The sequence below is a fragment of the Myotis yumanensis genome, unplaced genomic scaffold, assembly GCF_028538775.1.
Source record: "Myotis yumanensis isolate MYYU_CA2020_CCGP unplaced genomic scaffold, mMyoYum1.0.hap1 SCAF_5, whole genome shotgun sequence".
NCBI lineage: Eukaryota > Metazoa > Chordata > Mammalia > Chiroptera > Vespertilionidae > Myotis > Myotis yumanensis.
In genome coordinates, this window is record NW_027223756.1 from 88,812,442 (window position 1) to 88,828,588 (window position 16,147).

The 16,147-nt window shown below is 55.0% G+C and overlaps 1 protein-coding gene across 2 annotated transcripts in view; it reads left to right on the forward strand.

Moving 5' to 3' along the window:
* Positions 1 to 15,633, forward strand: part of LOC139011072 (cytochrome P450 4F2) — a 49,700-nt gene extending 34,067 nt beyond the window's left edge. The window contains exons 1-13 of one of the 2 annotated variants that reach the window (XM_070416291.1): positions 1,586 to 1,600; positions 1,932 to 2,163; positions 4,394 to 4,538; positions 7,464 to 7,517; positions 7,609 to 7,736; positions 8,704 to 8,825; positions 9,575 to 9,845; positions 10,966 to 11,032; positions 11,213 to 11,342; positions 13,785 to 13,918; positions 14,030 to 14,094; positions 14,284 to 14,366; positions 15,372 to 15,633. In XM_070416291.1, coding sequence (XP_070272392.1) covers positions 1,966 to 2,163; positions 4,394 to 4,538; positions 7,464 to 7,517; positions 7,609 to 7,736; positions 8,704 to 8,825; positions 9,575 to 9,845; positions 10,966 to 11,032; positions 11,213 to 11,342; positions 13,785 to 13,918; positions 14,030 to 14,094; positions 14,284 to 14,366; positions 15,372 to 15,549 — 1,575 coding nt within the window. In that variant the 5' untranslated portion in view covers positions 1,586 to 1,600; positions 1,932 to 1,965 and the 3' untranslated portion in view covers positions 15,550 to 15,633. Of the gene's footprint in view, positions 1 to 1,585; positions 1,601 to 1,931; positions 2,164 to 4,393; positions 4,539 to 7,463; positions 7,518 to 7,608; positions 7,737 to 8,703; positions 8,826 to 9,574; positions 9,846 to 10,965; positions 11,033 to 11,212; positions 11,343 to 13,784; positions 13,919 to 14,029; positions 14,095 to 14,283; positions 14,367 to 15,371 lie in introns of those variants that run through there. The other variant, XM_070416290.1, reaches the window with a different exon arrangement.
* Positions 15,634 to 16,147: the final 514 nt, after the last annotated feature.

Genomic DNA, 16,147 nt, shown 5'->3' on the forward strand with positions numbered 1-16,147 from the left:
TGCAGGCAGGACATCGACACATAATAGGTTTACTTTATGTGGTGCACCTGATGCACAGAAGGAGCATTTTATATGAGTAGCCAGCACATAGTAGGCATGCTTTATTTAGTATGTTGAGTACTCAGGAGGCACTTTTTATGTAGAATGTCTGGCACACAGCAGGCATGCTTTACGTGGAGTACCCTGCATGCAGTAGGTGTGCTTTATCTGGAGCTCCTGGCAGTTAGTAGGCATGCCTCATGGAGAGTGCCCAGCATACAGTAGACACACTTTATGTACAACACTTAGCACAAGGCAGACAGTATTTATTAGAGTCCTTGACACACAGTAGATGCACTTTATATAGCACACCTGACACATAGTAGGCACACTTTATGTAGTGCAACCTGACACACAATAAGCATGCCTTTTAAATTACCCAGTACACAGTAGGCACACTCTGTGGAGAGTAGCTTGCATACAGTAGATGTGCTCTGTATAGAGCACCTGGCACATAGTAGGCACACTTTATGTAGAGTACCTGGCACTGAGTAGGAACGCTCTTTGAGGTGTCCAGCACACAGTAGGCATGCTTTATGTAGAATGCCCAACACACAGTAGGCACACTGTACATACAGTCTTTTGAGCAGAGTGGGTTTACTGTCCGTGGTGTACTGGTACACAGCAGCACAAGTACCAGCTGTCAGCTCGTTCCCTTCACTCCAACTCCTTGGGGGCTCCTGATCTTTCCCTCCTTCCTGTGTAACCCTCCTCTGTCTGCCCCTCAAGACCTCAGTCACCGTCCCAGGTGGAAGACTGCTCCCAGAGGGGCCGGCTCAGCCATCATTCAGAGCGAGGGCAGGGTTACACTCATTCAGCGTCTCCCAGTCTGCCCTGCCCTGTCAGGACCCCTCAGCCTTCCCCTCTCGCCTCCTGGTGCCCTCTCCCCTCTGGGTCCTTCCTGCCCTGAATCTGATGGGGAAGCTTCCAGCCAGGCTGTTTGCTGGTTTCTCTTCACAGCAGGCAGGTCTCAGTCCAGGCCCCGGGCTGCTGGGAGGCAGGACTGTAACTCCTGTCAGGCTGTGCGCCTGGAGGCCAGAGGCTTTTGCCTCTGAGTTTCATGACTCTGAGCCAATAAACTGCACAACAAGCTCTGGGCCGAGGACCTGTACCTGACAAGCTTGGAGAGAGCAGCTTGGCAGAGGTTTGGGACAAGGCTCACCTGGCAACTCAACAGTCAAGTTCAAGCCTTTACCCGCCACGCCCTGGTCTCGGGAAGGTAGGGGAGGCAGTAAACTTGGGGGCCCAGAGTCATCTGTGCCTACCCCCCAACCTACCCTTGACCCCCTGGGAGTGGGGGTGCTGAGTCCTGAGGATCCAGTGTCCACACTGTGTGACCCGGAGCTAGTTCTAGGCCTATAGTGACAACACTGTAAGCCTCCTCCCCCACCGTCTATCTGGGCCAGTGCCAATTGGGGTGGAGGTAAGCAGGTCTTTGGGGATTGGTTGGCTTAGCCCAGCCCCTCCCGGCCTGGCCTCCCCTAGGTCAGAAACCGAGGGCAAAGGCTTCCCAGGAGGAGGGGAGAGCAGGTTGTGTGGAACCAGCTTCTCCAGACAGAAGGTGCCAGTCTCGGGGTCAGGGAGCTGAGGGTCCTGGTCCAGGGTGGGGAGAGGTGTTGCTCAAGGCTGGGGTGGCTCCAGGGAGTGGAGCTGGCCTGGGAGTTGGGTGGATAACAGTGGGTCATGTAACTGTGTCTCTCGCTCTCTCCCTCTGGCTCTTCCTCTGTATTTCCCCGGGTGTCCCTTCCCTCCTGAGCCCCCATTCACCCATCCCTGAGCCCTCCCTGTCCTGTCCCAGCACTCACCTGGCCCTCCATGAGCCAATTCCACACACCCTCTCCCTCCGTAAGCTGGTCTCTGCCTCTGAGCTCCCTCTTACCACCCCGTCCTAGGCCCCAGGAGCTCACCCTCTGCCTGCCCTGCAGGATGCTGCAGCTGAGCCTGTCCTGGCTGGGACTGGGGCCGCTGGCAGCCTCCCCGTGGCTACTCCTGCTGCTGCTGGGAGCCTCCTGGCTCCTGGCCCGTGTCCTGGCCTGGATCTATACCATCTATGACAAATCTCGCCGCCTCCGATGTTTCCCGCAGCCCCCAAAGCGGAACTGGTTTTGGGGTCACCTGGGCTTGGTGAGTGTGGGCAGCAAAGTGAGTCTTCGGTGTTAGGGTGGATGGACTCCCCAAGAGGTTGGCAATGGGGCTTAGGGGTTGGGCTAGGGTCCAGGACAGTAGAGAAGTGAAATGAGGGGGGGTCACGGGGAGCCCCTCTTTTCTCACTCATTCCTCCACTCTGCCATCCCAGGCCTCCCCCACATCCTGGGCCTCTCTCCAGCTGCTCTGGGTCCATTTCCGTCTGCCTTCCCCACAGTAGTGCACCTCTGAGGGGCTCCCAGGGTGGGTTGGGCAGAGCTGGGTCCCCTAGGACTCCCGGTGTCCACAGCCAGCCTTCAGACCACCTCAGGGGCACTGCCCAGGGTTTGCTCCTGTCTGGCTCATTTCTGTGTGTCTGCTCACCCCCATCCACAGGCCACAGCTCCCCGTCCCCTCAACTTCCTGGTATACCGTCCTCTTCCCTTACTCTTCTCTCCTAAGATGTCTCAAGGAGCCTGTTGCACAATCTGGCTAAAGTTGGCCACTCATTTCTCTTTTTGGAAGCCTTCTTCAACTCCTGCCACACCCTAAACTTTGACCTTCAACTTGGTCCTGCTTCATTTTAATTATACAGTTAATTGTCTAATTGCTTATTATCTGGGTCTCCAACTTCATGGTAGCTCTGGGGAGCAGACACTCTATCTGCAGCTCACAGCCCCAGGGCTGGCATACATCAGGCACTTAATCATGTTTGAGTCCCTAAGTGGTGAATTTGCCATCACCTCCCTTAGTCAAGGCCAGCTCCTCCCTTCCCCGGACCAGCCGAGGGATGAGTACAGCTTTCCTTTCCTGCCTGGAATGAGAACTACAGCTTGGGGAAGGACATCCTGTGATTTCACTGCTCACTATGGCCAAGTTCACAAGAGGACATTCCCAAGCTCAGCATGAAGGCTGCCTGAGGTTCTGGGTCTTGGAATGGAAGTTCCAGCCGTTCCAGCTCCCCCTCTGACGCTCAGCCATGGGTGCTGGCCATGTCACCTTCTCTCCTCCAGCCCCTCTTGCTGTGCGACCTCAGCTGAGTCACTCTCCCTTATGGACCAACCTCATCACGAATCCTGCCCTCTGGGTCCTTGGCATCAGGGGGCAGGTCACTAGGGTGAAAGCGACGTATGTTCACCTGCCTGGGGCACCTGGGGTATTTGTCAGGCTTGGATGGGGCATCCTGAGGGACGGAAGAGGAGGCCTCACCAGGAGGTGACCTGCCCTCCTTCCCCTTTGGGGGGATGTGTCGTCTGTTTCTTCGTTTGTAAATAGCGTGATTGGTGGGCATGTCCATCGGTTGAAGAGAGAGAGATAGACAGGACGAACTATGATAGGTAGGTAGATAATAGATGATAGACAGACAGACAGAATCCACTCTTAGATAGGTAGATAGTTAGACGCACAGACTGACAGACTTGATGCACTATGTTAGATTAAAGATAGATAGATGATAGATAGATAGATAGATAGATAGATAGATGATAGATAGATAGATAGATAGATAGATGATAGATAGATAGATGATAGGTAGATAGATAGATAGATAGATAGATAGATAGATAGATGATAGATAGATAGATAGATGATAGATATATAGATGATAGGTAGATAGATAGATAGATAGATAGATAGATGATAGATAGATAGATAGATGATAGATAGATAGATGATAGATAGATAGATGATAGGTAGATAGATAGATAGATAGATAGATAGATAGATGATAGATAGATAGATAGATGATAGATAGATAGATAGATGATAGATAGATAGATAGATGATAGATAGATGATAGATACATAGATGATAGGTAGATGATAGATAGATGGATAAATAGATAGATAGATAGATGATAGGTAGGTAGGTAGATGATAGATAGATGGATAAATAGATAGATAGATAGATAGATAGATAGATAGACAGGACACACTATACACAGAGCCTGGCCAGCAGAAGGGGCTCATAGGTGGGAAACACCCACCTGACTGATGAGCAGAGAACTCTGTCCCTCGGAATCTGGTGGCAGAGAACATGTCCTCTCCCTGTGCCTGGGGGGCACCCTGACGGCCTGGGGAGGCCTCCAGAACCCACGTTCTTGTGGGAAGGAGCAGGAGGAAGCAGATTGTCTCCATCCAGGCAAAATTCAGACACACTCTCCATTGCAGAGGCTACAGGGGGGACCTGCTGTGGCTCCTTTTGGGGTGTGACAACCCTGCCTTGCTTTCAGGTCACCCCCACAGAGCAGGGCATGAGGGACGTAACTCAGCTGGTGGCCACCTACCCCCAGGGATTTAGGACCTGGCTGGGTCCCATCCACCCCCTCGTCACTCTGTGCCACCCTGACATGGTCCGGGCTCTCACCAACGCCTCAGGTACCCACACAGAGCTGGTGGTGGTGGGTGCCCTGGCACATCTGGGGCTTCTTGCCCTTCCCTGCCAAGCTTCTGAGAGGCCCCTGCAGGACCTGGCCCTCTTCCCCTCTTCTCTCTTCACATCTTCTTCTTTTTTTTTCTTTTATGTATTCAAACATGCATCTCACCACCTCCTCCCTCTAATGCAGGGGTTCTCAACCTGTGGGTCCCGACCCCTTTGGCGGTCGAACGACCCTTTCACAGGGGTCGCCTAAGGCCATCCTTCATATCAGATATTTACATTACGGTTCATAACAGTAGCAACATTACAGTTATGAAGTAGCAACGAAAATAATTTATTGTTGGGTCACAACATGAGGAACTGTATTTAAAGGGCCAGAAGGTTGAGAACCACTGCATGCCGTCTGCTTCTGACCCGGTGTCCTGGGCACCCACTGCGGCCCCAAGAGGCTTTAATCCAAGGTTCTGTCTGGAGGAGGAGCTCCCAGTCTTGAGGAGACGAATCAGGACGGAGGGATCCCCAATCTGGTGTGGTCGGAATTGGCCAGAGGCAGGCTGTGGCCGCCCAGAGAGAAGCAGGGTCTCTCCTGGAGGAGGCTGGGAGGCCTCCTGGAGGGGGAGTGGCTGGAACCGGGTCTGGAACAATGAGGAGAAAGTGTTTAAAGCAGAAGGTAGAGGAATGCAGGGGGCATTGCCAGCATCCCAGGCCCGAAACCCAGACCTGCCCCTGCTCCCCTCCCTCAGGCCCAGAGCAGTGAGGGCTTGCTATTTCTGTGATGTTCCCTCTGGTGGGTCCGCTCCTTCTACCCCACCTGCAGCTCAGCCAGGAGTCTCCCCAAGGAGAGCCCGCCCCCGCCCCCACCTGGGCCTTGTCCTTGGCTTTCTGCTTTTCTCACCCCCAGACAGATGAGGCCGAGCCGGGGAAAAGGCAGCATTTGACAGAGAGCTTGTCTCTGACACCAACATTCTGGTGACTCTGGTTCTCACCGACTGCTGAGGTCTCTTGCAGTTCTGAGTGGTGGAAACTCACCCGTGTGTGCTCCAAGCAAAGAGAGGGACTCCGTGGGCTGTCCAGTCCACGAAGGTTGCCTTCAGGCACAGCTGGATCCAGGTGTCAAAGAATGTCCTCAGGAACCTGTCTTCATTTTTGAGTTCTGTTTTCCTCTGTGACCCCTTCACTCTCATGCTGGTAAAGATGAATCCCAGAAGCTCAAGCCCCATGGAAAAGTGAGCTCATTCCCACCAGTTCCAGGAAAAGTGGCCGGATTCACTTGAATCTGCCTGGCCTGGCCCAGCGCCTCATCCAGTCGCTGCCACCCTCATTGCGCAGTCTCGGCAGGCATAGGGTTCTCAGAGTCATTATTGTTTTGGGAGTTCAAAGAAGTTCACTAGTTCAGAACTCAGGTGCTGGATTCGGACAGACCTGGGCTCAGGTCTCAGGCATCCCACCGACTGTCTGGGAGACCACGGGTACGTGACTGCTGTTCAGAGCCTCAGTTTCCTTATCTAGAAAATGGGACAGAAGAGAAGTCAGTGAATGTGGTACTTGGGATCCAAATGAGAAAAGACGCTGATTGTTGAGTATTGAGGGTAAGGGGAGGGAGCCCAGGGGGAGGATGACCTGCTGGATAAGGTTCTTCTCTTGGCCACCTTTATAGTGGGAGTTGGGTCCTCTTTGTTTCTCTCCAGATCCGGAGCTCAGAGGAAGGCCTCCTGTACGAAGAGGGCCTGGCGAGCACCTATGGGGATGTGTGCTGCTGGTGGGTGGGGCCCTCGTATGCGGTCGTTCGCATCTTCCATCCCGCCTACATCAAACCTGTGCTCTTTGCTCCAGGTAGACACCCCTCCGACCACAGCTTGCTCATCGCTGAGGTCTCTGTGCTGCCTCCAGCTGGGCAGGTGACCCAGGTGCAGACAGGAGGGGCTGTGGCGGAGATGCCACTGCCTCTGTCTCGCTTGGGCCCCCACCTGCCCCACCCCTAGTCATGTCTGCTCACACCTGGGCTGTGCCTGGGTGACATCTTCTGAATGGCCATCCCTGGTCACATGTATGTTTCCACGTGTGTCCTAGTTGTAGCTGATACATGTGTATACCTGGGCTCCAATGGAGTTGGCCTCAGTCATGTCTGGGGGCTCAGCTTGGCCAGGGGACTGTCTGGTGGTGCCTATCTGAGATGCCATTTGAGATGGTCTGGTTTTGCTGCCGATCATGTCTGGGCCATGTTCTGCATCTGTCTGGTGTCTGAGACCCAGGGTCCCACTAAGAAATGTCTGAGACCTTATGTGAGTCTTGTTAAGGCAGGTCCTAGGGTACGCCTGGTCACACTTGGTTCATATCTGTGACATTAGTGGGACCATATTTAAGTACTATCTGGGGCTGTCTGTGGGACACACTGAAGCCATGTCAGATTGTCTTTGCTTCCATGTCAGAATATATTGACTGGGCCAGGGTGTGTCATGCATGTTTGAGCCATGTTGGGACATGTTAAAAGATGTTGGGGACATGTCAGATGTCCCAGCAGATATCAGAGAGTGCTGGGGAAGAAGGGGTGTCTGAGGTCCATGTAAAGGCATTTTGTAGAGTGTTGTGCTGTGCTTGGGTGTGTAGAGCATGTTGGACCATGTAGGAGCCACGTCAAGGCATGCTAAAGCATGTTGTGCCATGTTGAGATGTGTCTAAGCATGTAGGAGTGTGTCTTTGCGCTCTGCCTTTGCTCTGCTCTGTGTTTCAGCCTGGCCTGGTCCCCCCTCACCTCCCCACTCCTTGCCATTTCCTCTGCCCTTGCCCCATACCTGCTATGCTGGGTTTGGAGGGGGAATGCAGGCCCCTGGCTGGGAGCCCCCCGTTCCCACCCCCCCTCCCCCCGACATTAAAGGTCCCTCTCCTACCCCCTCCACGGTCCTGATGGTCCTCATTCATGTCAGCTGCCGTGGCCCCCAAGGACATGATCTTCTACAGCTCTCTGAAGCCCTGGCTGGGTAAGTCACTGAGGGAGAAGCAGGTTGGGGACACCCTTGGGGGACCAGGGGAAGGTCCTTCCTTGCCCACTCCCGTTGTTGCCTCTACTAGGGGATGGGCTTCTGCTGAGTGCCGGTGACAAGTGGAGCCACCACCGCCGCCTGCTGACTCCCGCCTTCCACTTCAACATCCTGAAGCCCTACATGAAGATTTTCAACGACAGCGTGAACATCATGCACGTGAGTCTCTTGAACTCAGTGAGGGTCTCAGTGGAGCCTCGGGGGTACTGGGGGCTCAGCGGCATCCTGACTGGAATGCTGACTCTTCTGGGTAGATTTTGGGCCATTGCTCTCCCTTTCTGAGCCTCAGTTTCCTCAGCTGTGAAGTTGGAATAATTCCATAGTGTGGGAAGATGACATAATGGAGTCAGGTCCCTGATACATAGCAGGTGTTCAGAGGCATTAGTTTCTGTGCTTCGCCCACAGAGGCCTTGGGGTTCTGAGACATGATGGAGGGTAATGATGACTATTGCGCACTAACTATGGTTGAGTAACAAACCACTTCAAAACAATACGGGTGATTATTGGCAGCCAGTCTGTGAGTCCATTGGAGGGGGTGTTCTGGATGTGGCTGCGGTCACTCATGTACCTGTGATCAGCTGTGGGGCAGCTCTGCTGATCTGGGCTCCTGAGATTGGGCCTCCACTGGCTGCATGCTGACCTAGGAAGCTCCCAGCTGGGACAACTAGACTTCGTTTCATGGGATTCTCTCTCGCTCCTTCCTGGGCACCTCAGGCTGTTCACATGGCAGAGGCAGGGTTCCAAGAGATTGAGAGGAGGCTGCGATCCCTCTTGAGATCCTGGATTAGGACCAACACCTCCTCATTCTCACCATAGTCCTTTGGCCAACGCAAGTCAAAAGGCGAGCACAGAATTACATGGCAGTGCAATAGGTTCCAACTCCTAATGGTGGTTGTTCATAAATCACATTGTAAAGAGTGTGAACCTTGGACCCAGGTCTCCTGCCTCCCAGCCAGGAGCTCTTCCTGTCCTAAGAGTAAAGCTTATACTCCCACTTAAGCCTGGTCCTCCCTGGGGATGGGTGCCTGGGGCAGAGGACCAAGAGGCAGGGTCTGGGGACTCCATCAGGTGGTTGGGTTGGGGAAGGGCTCAGGGAAGCCCCAGCTCTATGCCCTTCTCTGTCCAGGCCAAGTGGAAGCGCCTGGCCTCAGAGGGCAGCACCCGTCTGGACATGTTTGAGCACATCAGCCTCATGACCCTGGACAGTCTGCAGAAATGTGTCTTCAGTTTTGACAGCAAGTGCCAGGAGTGAGTCTCTTCCCAGAGCCTGGGAGAATGAGCCATGGGCCCAAGGGAGTAGATGGAGGGGGTACTGACCAGGGCAATCATAAGGGCCTTCCTGGAGGAGGTGGGCCAGGCCTGGACATTGAAGGACAAGGAAGGGGAATGAGCAAGAGTGATTCCTTCAGGTAGGTAGAACCGTTTGCTAAAGGCCAGGAGGCTGGAATGGGCAGCGTGTGTGAAACAGTGAGGAGAAGTGAAGTGAGAGGGCTTAGCAGGGGTGAGATCTTTGGGCCGTTAATAAGCCACGAAGTGGGGTATGATCTTTATCCTGAGGCGTCCAGGGAGCCAGGGAAGGTGTTTGAGCAGCTGAGGGCTGTGACCCAAACGAAGCTTGGACATCTCACTCTAGAGAAGACCAATTGGATGGTGTTGACTTGGATGCAAGGAGACTGGGGAGGGGGCTGGGCCCGTTGGCCAATGAGGAGAGGAGGAGGTCTGAGCTGTGTGGAAAGTCTAGGGAAGGGGAAGGGCAGACACTGGGGAGGAGAGAGAGGAGAGAAGCATGATGTCTCAGCTGTGCTCTGGGTGCCTGGGCATGGAGGCCGCTCAGGGAGAGTCATGTTTCTGGATCATCCCCACCACGTATCTGCAGGGCCATCTGTTCCTGGCTTCTCAGTTCCCTAATGGGAGGTAGCTCCTGGCTTCTGGTGGGAGGACCACCTCAGGCTTTAAGTGAACTAAGTTGTTGCTTCCCTCCCTGCCTCATCCTGCAGGAGGCCCAGCGAATATATTGCCGCCATCTTGGAGCTCAGTGCCCTGGTGACAAAACGGCACCATCAGCTCTTCATGTACATAGACTTCCTGTACTACCTCACCCCCGATGGACAGCGCTTCCGCCAGGCCTGCCGCCTGGTGCATGACTTCACAGACGCCGTCATCCAGGAGCGGCGCCGCACCCTCCCTGACCAGGGTGTTGAGGACTTCCTGAAGGCCAAGGCTAGGACCAAGACTCTGGACTTCATCGATGTGCTCCTGCTGACCAAGGTGGGCTTCTGTGGCATCTGAATTGCAAAGGAAGAATGGACCTCGATTTCAAATGTCCAATTGAAGAGCTTGGATTTGATGCAGAGGGCACTGGGGAGCCATGGAGGGTGCTTGAGGAAGGGGGGGGGGATAGTCAGGGATGAGTTTTAGAGGTGACTGTGTGCAGTGCAGCCTGTAGGGGATTGCTAAGTTTGAAACTGTGAAGGGCCTGAGGTTTTATTCTACTTCCAACTTAATAAGTTAGTCTACCATGAATATATATACTATTACTCATAGCAGTAATAGGAGCCAGGTTAGAACTATAGCCCTGGTTCCCCACTCCCACATTCTTCTCAGGGCTACATGATATGTTTACCATGTGCTTGCATCACAGGAGAGGTCCTGCACATTTTGAATCTTAGAACTTACATGGGACAGCTGACACATCGGCCCTTTCTTTAGTAGGTGGGGGGAGGAGGAGAGAGAGGGGGAGGAGGATGATGATGAGGAGGAGGTTGTTATGGTTTCTGAGCATAAACAAATCCTTTGAGAAGGCAAAGTCTACAGGTTGTATAGATTTATAACCCATTCCTCATCTCCAGCGAAGATAGAGCCTCTGGATTGACCTTCCTAGAATGCGAGCCACTGGCCCTGGACCAATGCTCACTTTCTAATTTCCAAGGCCATTCAATCATCTGTAACCTTGGTTGCCAGTATCTTTTTTTTAAATCAGCAAGCCCTCATCACCAGGAGGCAATGAGGACAAGGAGGAAGCCGGTGGGTCAAGGCCTCTTGGTGCTGGTGAGAAAGGGAGGTCAGAAGTGCAGAGTGGGCTTAGGTTGTTTTTTTAACATATATTTTATTGATTTTTTACAGAGAGGAAGGGAGAGGGATAGAGAGTTAGAAACATCAATCAGCTGCCTCCTACACACCTCCCAATGGGGATGTGCCCACAACCAAGGTACATGCCCTTGACTGGAAACGAACCTGGGACTTTTCAGTCCGCAGGCCAACGCTCTATCCACTGAGCAAAACTGGCCAGGGCATGGGCTTAGGTTTCTGAATGGATGCTGGCACTTCAAACATTGCCTCAGGGGCCGGCAGAGCTGCTGTGATTTGGGGAGTCTTGCTTTCTCTCCAGGATGAAGATGGGAAGGAATTATCAGATGAGGACATCCGAGCTGAAGCGGACACCTTCATGTTTGAGGGTGAGGGCCCCAGTGTGGGAGGACAGAGGGGGCAGGGGTCTGTCTACCCCAGGGACTCAGCACGGGGCCCTGGATCACCTCATCCCTCCCACTCCTCCCCGTCCTCCCCGAGGGCCTTCACATAAGGGCACGGCCCACCTTCTGGTGCCAGAGACCCAAGCCTGTCTGACTGCCTCCCAGGCCATGACACCACAGCCAGCGGCCTCTCCTGGGTCCTGTACAACCTCGCAAGGCACCCAGAATACCAGGAGCGCTGCCGGCAGGAGGTGCAACAACTCCTGGGGGACCGTGAGCCTCCAGAGATTGAATGGTGAGTGCAGGTCCTCCTGGCCTCTTCCTGAGCCCCTCTCATTGGCTCTGCCCCCAAAGTGGGGAAGAGGGAAGATCTTTTGGTTGTTTCTGTCATTGTGTCCTCCCATTTAGTGGGAATGGGAGCAGAGTCCAGAGGCAGGGTCTGGAACCAGCCTGGATAGCAGGACAGACCTTACAGGCTTTGGGGACAGAAAGATCCGGGCTGCTGAGAGAATTAGGGACAATGTGTGAGGGCATTTCAGCAAGTTATCTTCTCCTTCACTCCCTTCCTTTCCTGTCTGAGATCACTTTTTTTTTTCAAGTATCTTCACGACCTGAATATTTACTTATCTCTTGCCTCCTAATTCCTTCCATATTGTTTAGTCCAGGATTCACAGGGGACCCCTAGGCACAAAGCCACTCAACTCTTGCCCAGTTACACCTGAATCTCCCCCATCCAGTCCCTCTTCAACAGACACTGCCACACTGCCCCCCATCTCCACCTCGGTGCCATCTCCAATTCTCCCCGGCCCCCTTCTGCGTCCTGGGGGCCCAGGAAGGACCCAGCCAGCCTTTGCCTTCTGGGAGCTCCCAGCCTGGGCGGGAACGGTCCCAGCTCAGGGCCCCCAGTTGACAGTAAGATGGGCCAGGCTGAGGGCTGAAAGAGTGTGTCCGCTGTGACCCTGAATGCTGATCAGTAGATGTTTGCATGGATCTACTGACCTGGCCCAGTTAGGTAAAAAGAGACAGTCCTGGCAAAGCAAGGGAGTCGGGGAGAAGGGCAGAGGGAGAGGGAGGGTGAAGAGGGAAGGAAGGGGAGGGAAAGGAGAAGGAAGGAGGAAGGAAGAGACGGAGGGAGACAAGAAGAGAGAGAGATGTGGAAGGCTTTGAAAGCAATGTTAATGGCTTCCATTTTAACCCAAGGACATGAGGAGCCACAGGAAGTGTTTGTGCAGGAGGAGGGCAGGGCAGATCTGGGTACCAGAGGGATCTTTCTAGGGCTAGTGTGGGAGACAGTGGAGAGGACCAGCCGGCGCCTGGGCCCAGGGAGGAGGTTCTGGGCCTTCGCCAGGCCAGGGGCTGGAGGTGGTGAGGAGGTTTGAGGCTGGACAGGCATGTGGGAGGTAACGGTCTCGACGCCAAGCCTTTGCTCAGCACAGCAGTCCTGGAGGTGAAGAAACATGTTCATGCTTTTTCAACCGAGACTCCAAACAGATTCATGCTCTTAAAGAGAAAAGAGTACAAAAGAGTTTATAATAAAAATGAACTTCCGCTCTAGCCGGTTTGGCTCAGTGGATAGAGCCTTGGCCTGAGGACTGAAGGGTCCCAGGTTCGATTCTGGTCAAGGGCACATGCCCGGGTGCAGGCTTGATCCCCAGTACGGGGTGTGCAGGAGGCAGCCAATCAATGATTCTCTCTCCTCATGTTTCTATCTCTCCCTCTCTCTTCCTCTCTGAAGTCAATAAAAATATATTTTAAAAAATAAATAAACATTCTTCTTAATCCTACCCTACGAGTAACTTCCACGAATAATTTCCTGTGTGTCCTTTCAAGGGTAGTGTTTTATAGTTTTCCAATTGTGAATCAGTTAACAATATCAGCTGTTAAAAATTTAATTCATCACACAAAAAGAAGGGGATTAAAGAAAAAGAATTTAGCTCTTTACTGGATCTTCAATATTTATAATTTTCCAGTGGATTCTCTTGTGTTTTCTAATTATGAAATCACTATCTGCCAAAAATGGCACATTTCCCTCCCACATTCAAGTTATATTACTCTCCTTTTATACCCTTGCCTAACTGCATTAACTACTCTCTCTAGCACCGTGATAAGTAACATATTGGATCTCTGTGTTTTTTTCTTTCTTACTCATTTGCCTTTTGATTTTGCTCTCTTGCCATAAAGAATATATATATTTAAAAATATGCTTTATTGATTTTTATAGAGAGGGAGGGAGAGGGATAGAGAGACAGAAACATTGATGGGAGAGAAACATCGATCAGCTGCCTTCTGCACACTCCCCACTGGGGATGTGCCCGCAACCAAGGTACATGCCCTTGACCTTGGAATCAAACCTGGAACCCTTGGAATGGAACCTGGAACCCTTGAGTCCACAGGCCGATTGCTCTATCCACTGAGCCAAACCGGTCAGGGCTAAAGAATATATTTTTTTAATGCAAATTTGTAAACCTTGTTATGGTTGGCGTTCTTGTGTTGTGTTGCTCAGAAAAACCTCTAACATTTTCTCTAGTACTTTTGTGACACTGGTTTTCTCTTTGAATTTTAAACCACTTTATGGAAGTGTGATCGACATACAAAAGCTGTACCCATTTAATGTGCACAACCTAATGAGTCTGGAGCTATTCGGTCCACCTGGAACTGATGATCTCACACAGGGAGAGCTCATGGAGCTGGGAGGGGTCTGGTTCTGCTGTGGGTGGGTAACCGTGTGGGTCCTTAGGGACGACCTGGCCCAGATGCCCTTCCTGACCATGTGCATCAAGGAGAGCCTGCGCCTGCACCCCCCGGTCACCGTCATCTCCCGCTGCTGCACCCAGGACATCACGCTCCCGGATGGCCGGGTCATCCCCAAAGGTGCTGGCCGTGGCGGGGGGAGGAGCCACCTGGGGGGAGGAGCCACCGGGCAGGAAGAGGGCCCATCAGGCCGGGCCTCCTCCTGACGGCCCCCCCTCCCCTTTCCCACAGGCGTCACCTGCCTCATCAGTATTTTTGGGACCCATCACAACCCATCCGTGTGGCCAGACCCCGAGGTGCGGCCTCCCCCTCCCTCATCCTTGTCCACTCCCTTTGGGGGAGGGGGGTGGGGGGGGAGCAGGGCCTCTGACCTGGCAAATCAGACATCACGGTCCCCCACCCGCCCCCATCACACACCGGCTGCCTCTCCAGGGCGGGCTGTCGGGAGACCCCACCCAGCAGCCCCGTCTTGGTCTCGCCCTCAGGTCTATAACCCTTTCCGCTTCGACCCAGAGAATAGCAAGGACAGGTCACCTCTGGCTTTCATTCCCTTCTCTGCGGGGCCCAGGTGAGGGCAGCGGCATCGGAGGAGGAGGCGGGAAGGGGTGATGGGGCAGGATCTGGGCTGAGGGCCCAGAGGACAGTGAGGGCGGGGAAGGGGGGATGAAGAAGGTCAGAGCCGGTCTCTCCTTCCCTTCCCTCACCCGAGGTGATGGGGGTTGGGTGGGTCCAAGGAAGGGACCCCCATGTGCTCAGAGCCCCTTCTGCCTGCGTGCTGCTCCGAGTTTGCTGGAGCCAGGGGATCTGCCAGCCTGCACGGGGTCCCTTCCCCATCCCACTAGCCCCTTCCGTATCCCGGGCACAGCAGCCCCTTCCCCATCCCGGGCACAGCAGCCCCTTCCCATCCCGGGCAAAGCAGCCCCTTCCCCATCCCGGGCAAAGCAGCCCCTTCCCATCCGGGCTCAGCAGCCCCTTCCCCATCCCGGGCAAAGCAGCCCCTTCTCCATCCCGGGCACAGCAGCCCCTTCCCATCCCGGGCAAAGCAGCCCCCTTTCCCATCCCGGGCAAAGCAGCCCCTTCCCCATCCCGGGCACAGCAGCCCCTTCCCCATCCCGGGCACAGCAGCCCCTTCTCCATCCCGGGCACAGCAGCCCCTTCCCCATCCCGGGCTCAGCAGCCCCTTCCCCATCCCGGGCAAAGCAGCCCCTTCTCCATCCCGGGCACAGCAGCCCCTTCCCCATCCCGGGCACAGCAGCCCCTTCCCATCCCGGGCACAGCAGCCCCTTCCCCATCCCGGGCAAAGCAGCCCCTTCTCCATCCCGGGCACAGCAGCCCCTTCCCCATCCCGGGCACAGCAGCCCCTTCTCCATCCCGGGCACAGCAGCCCCTTCCCCATCCCGGGCAAAGCAGCCCCTTCTCCATCCCGGGCACAGCAGCCCCTTCCCCATCCCGGGCACAGCAGCCCCTTCCCCATCCCGGGCACAGCAGCCCCTTCTCCATCTCCGCGGGCGTGGATGGGGGTCTTGGGCCAGGGCCCGGGCGCATTCCGAGTCCCTCTCCCTCTGGCCCCCAGGAACTGCATCGGGCAGACGTTCGCCATGGCCGAGATGAGGGTGGTCCTGGCGCTCACGCTGCTGCGCTTCCGCGTCCTGTGCGACCAGGAGGAGCCTCGCAGGAAGCCCGAGCTCATCCTGCGCGCTGAGGGCGGCCTCTGGCTGCGGGTGGAGCCGCTGAGCGCAGGCCCACAGTGACCCTGCGCCCCCGGGCTGGGTCCACCCTTCACCCCCACACACCTCCTTTGCAGGTTCCCCGCAATAAAACTGCTGTTTCCTCTGCCCCAGCCTCTCCCAGAGCCACTAGGAGGCGTTTGAGGCCTGAGGGGACCCAGGGGCTGGGCATACCTGGGGCGGGGGGTGGGGGGGTGGGGGTGGGGGGTGGGGGGGTGGGGGGGGGTGGGGGAGGGCGGGGGCGGGGGGGGGGGGCGGGGATTGTGTCCCTGAGCCCTAGACTTTGACTGCCTCTGCCTGGGGCCCCCGGCTGATAGCGGATGGAGGGTTCTCCCAGGGACCAAGTGTGGATTTTATCCTGTGGGGAGGTGGGAGCCATGGGAGGTGTTTGAGCAGGAGGAGGGCCAGGGTGAAAGATGGTCGTAAGGGGCACAGTTGAGGTTCTAAATCACGGAGAACCCATAGAGGCAGATTCAGTCCTGCGAGTCCCGGGTGCCTCCCCAAGCAGTTCCCCGGCCGCCCAGAATCCGGGGCAGGAGACCCGGCATGCTCTCCAGGACTCAGCTCCTCCCTGCTCTGGTCAGCAGCCCCACCCTGTGCCTGCACCCCCCCCCCCCCCCCC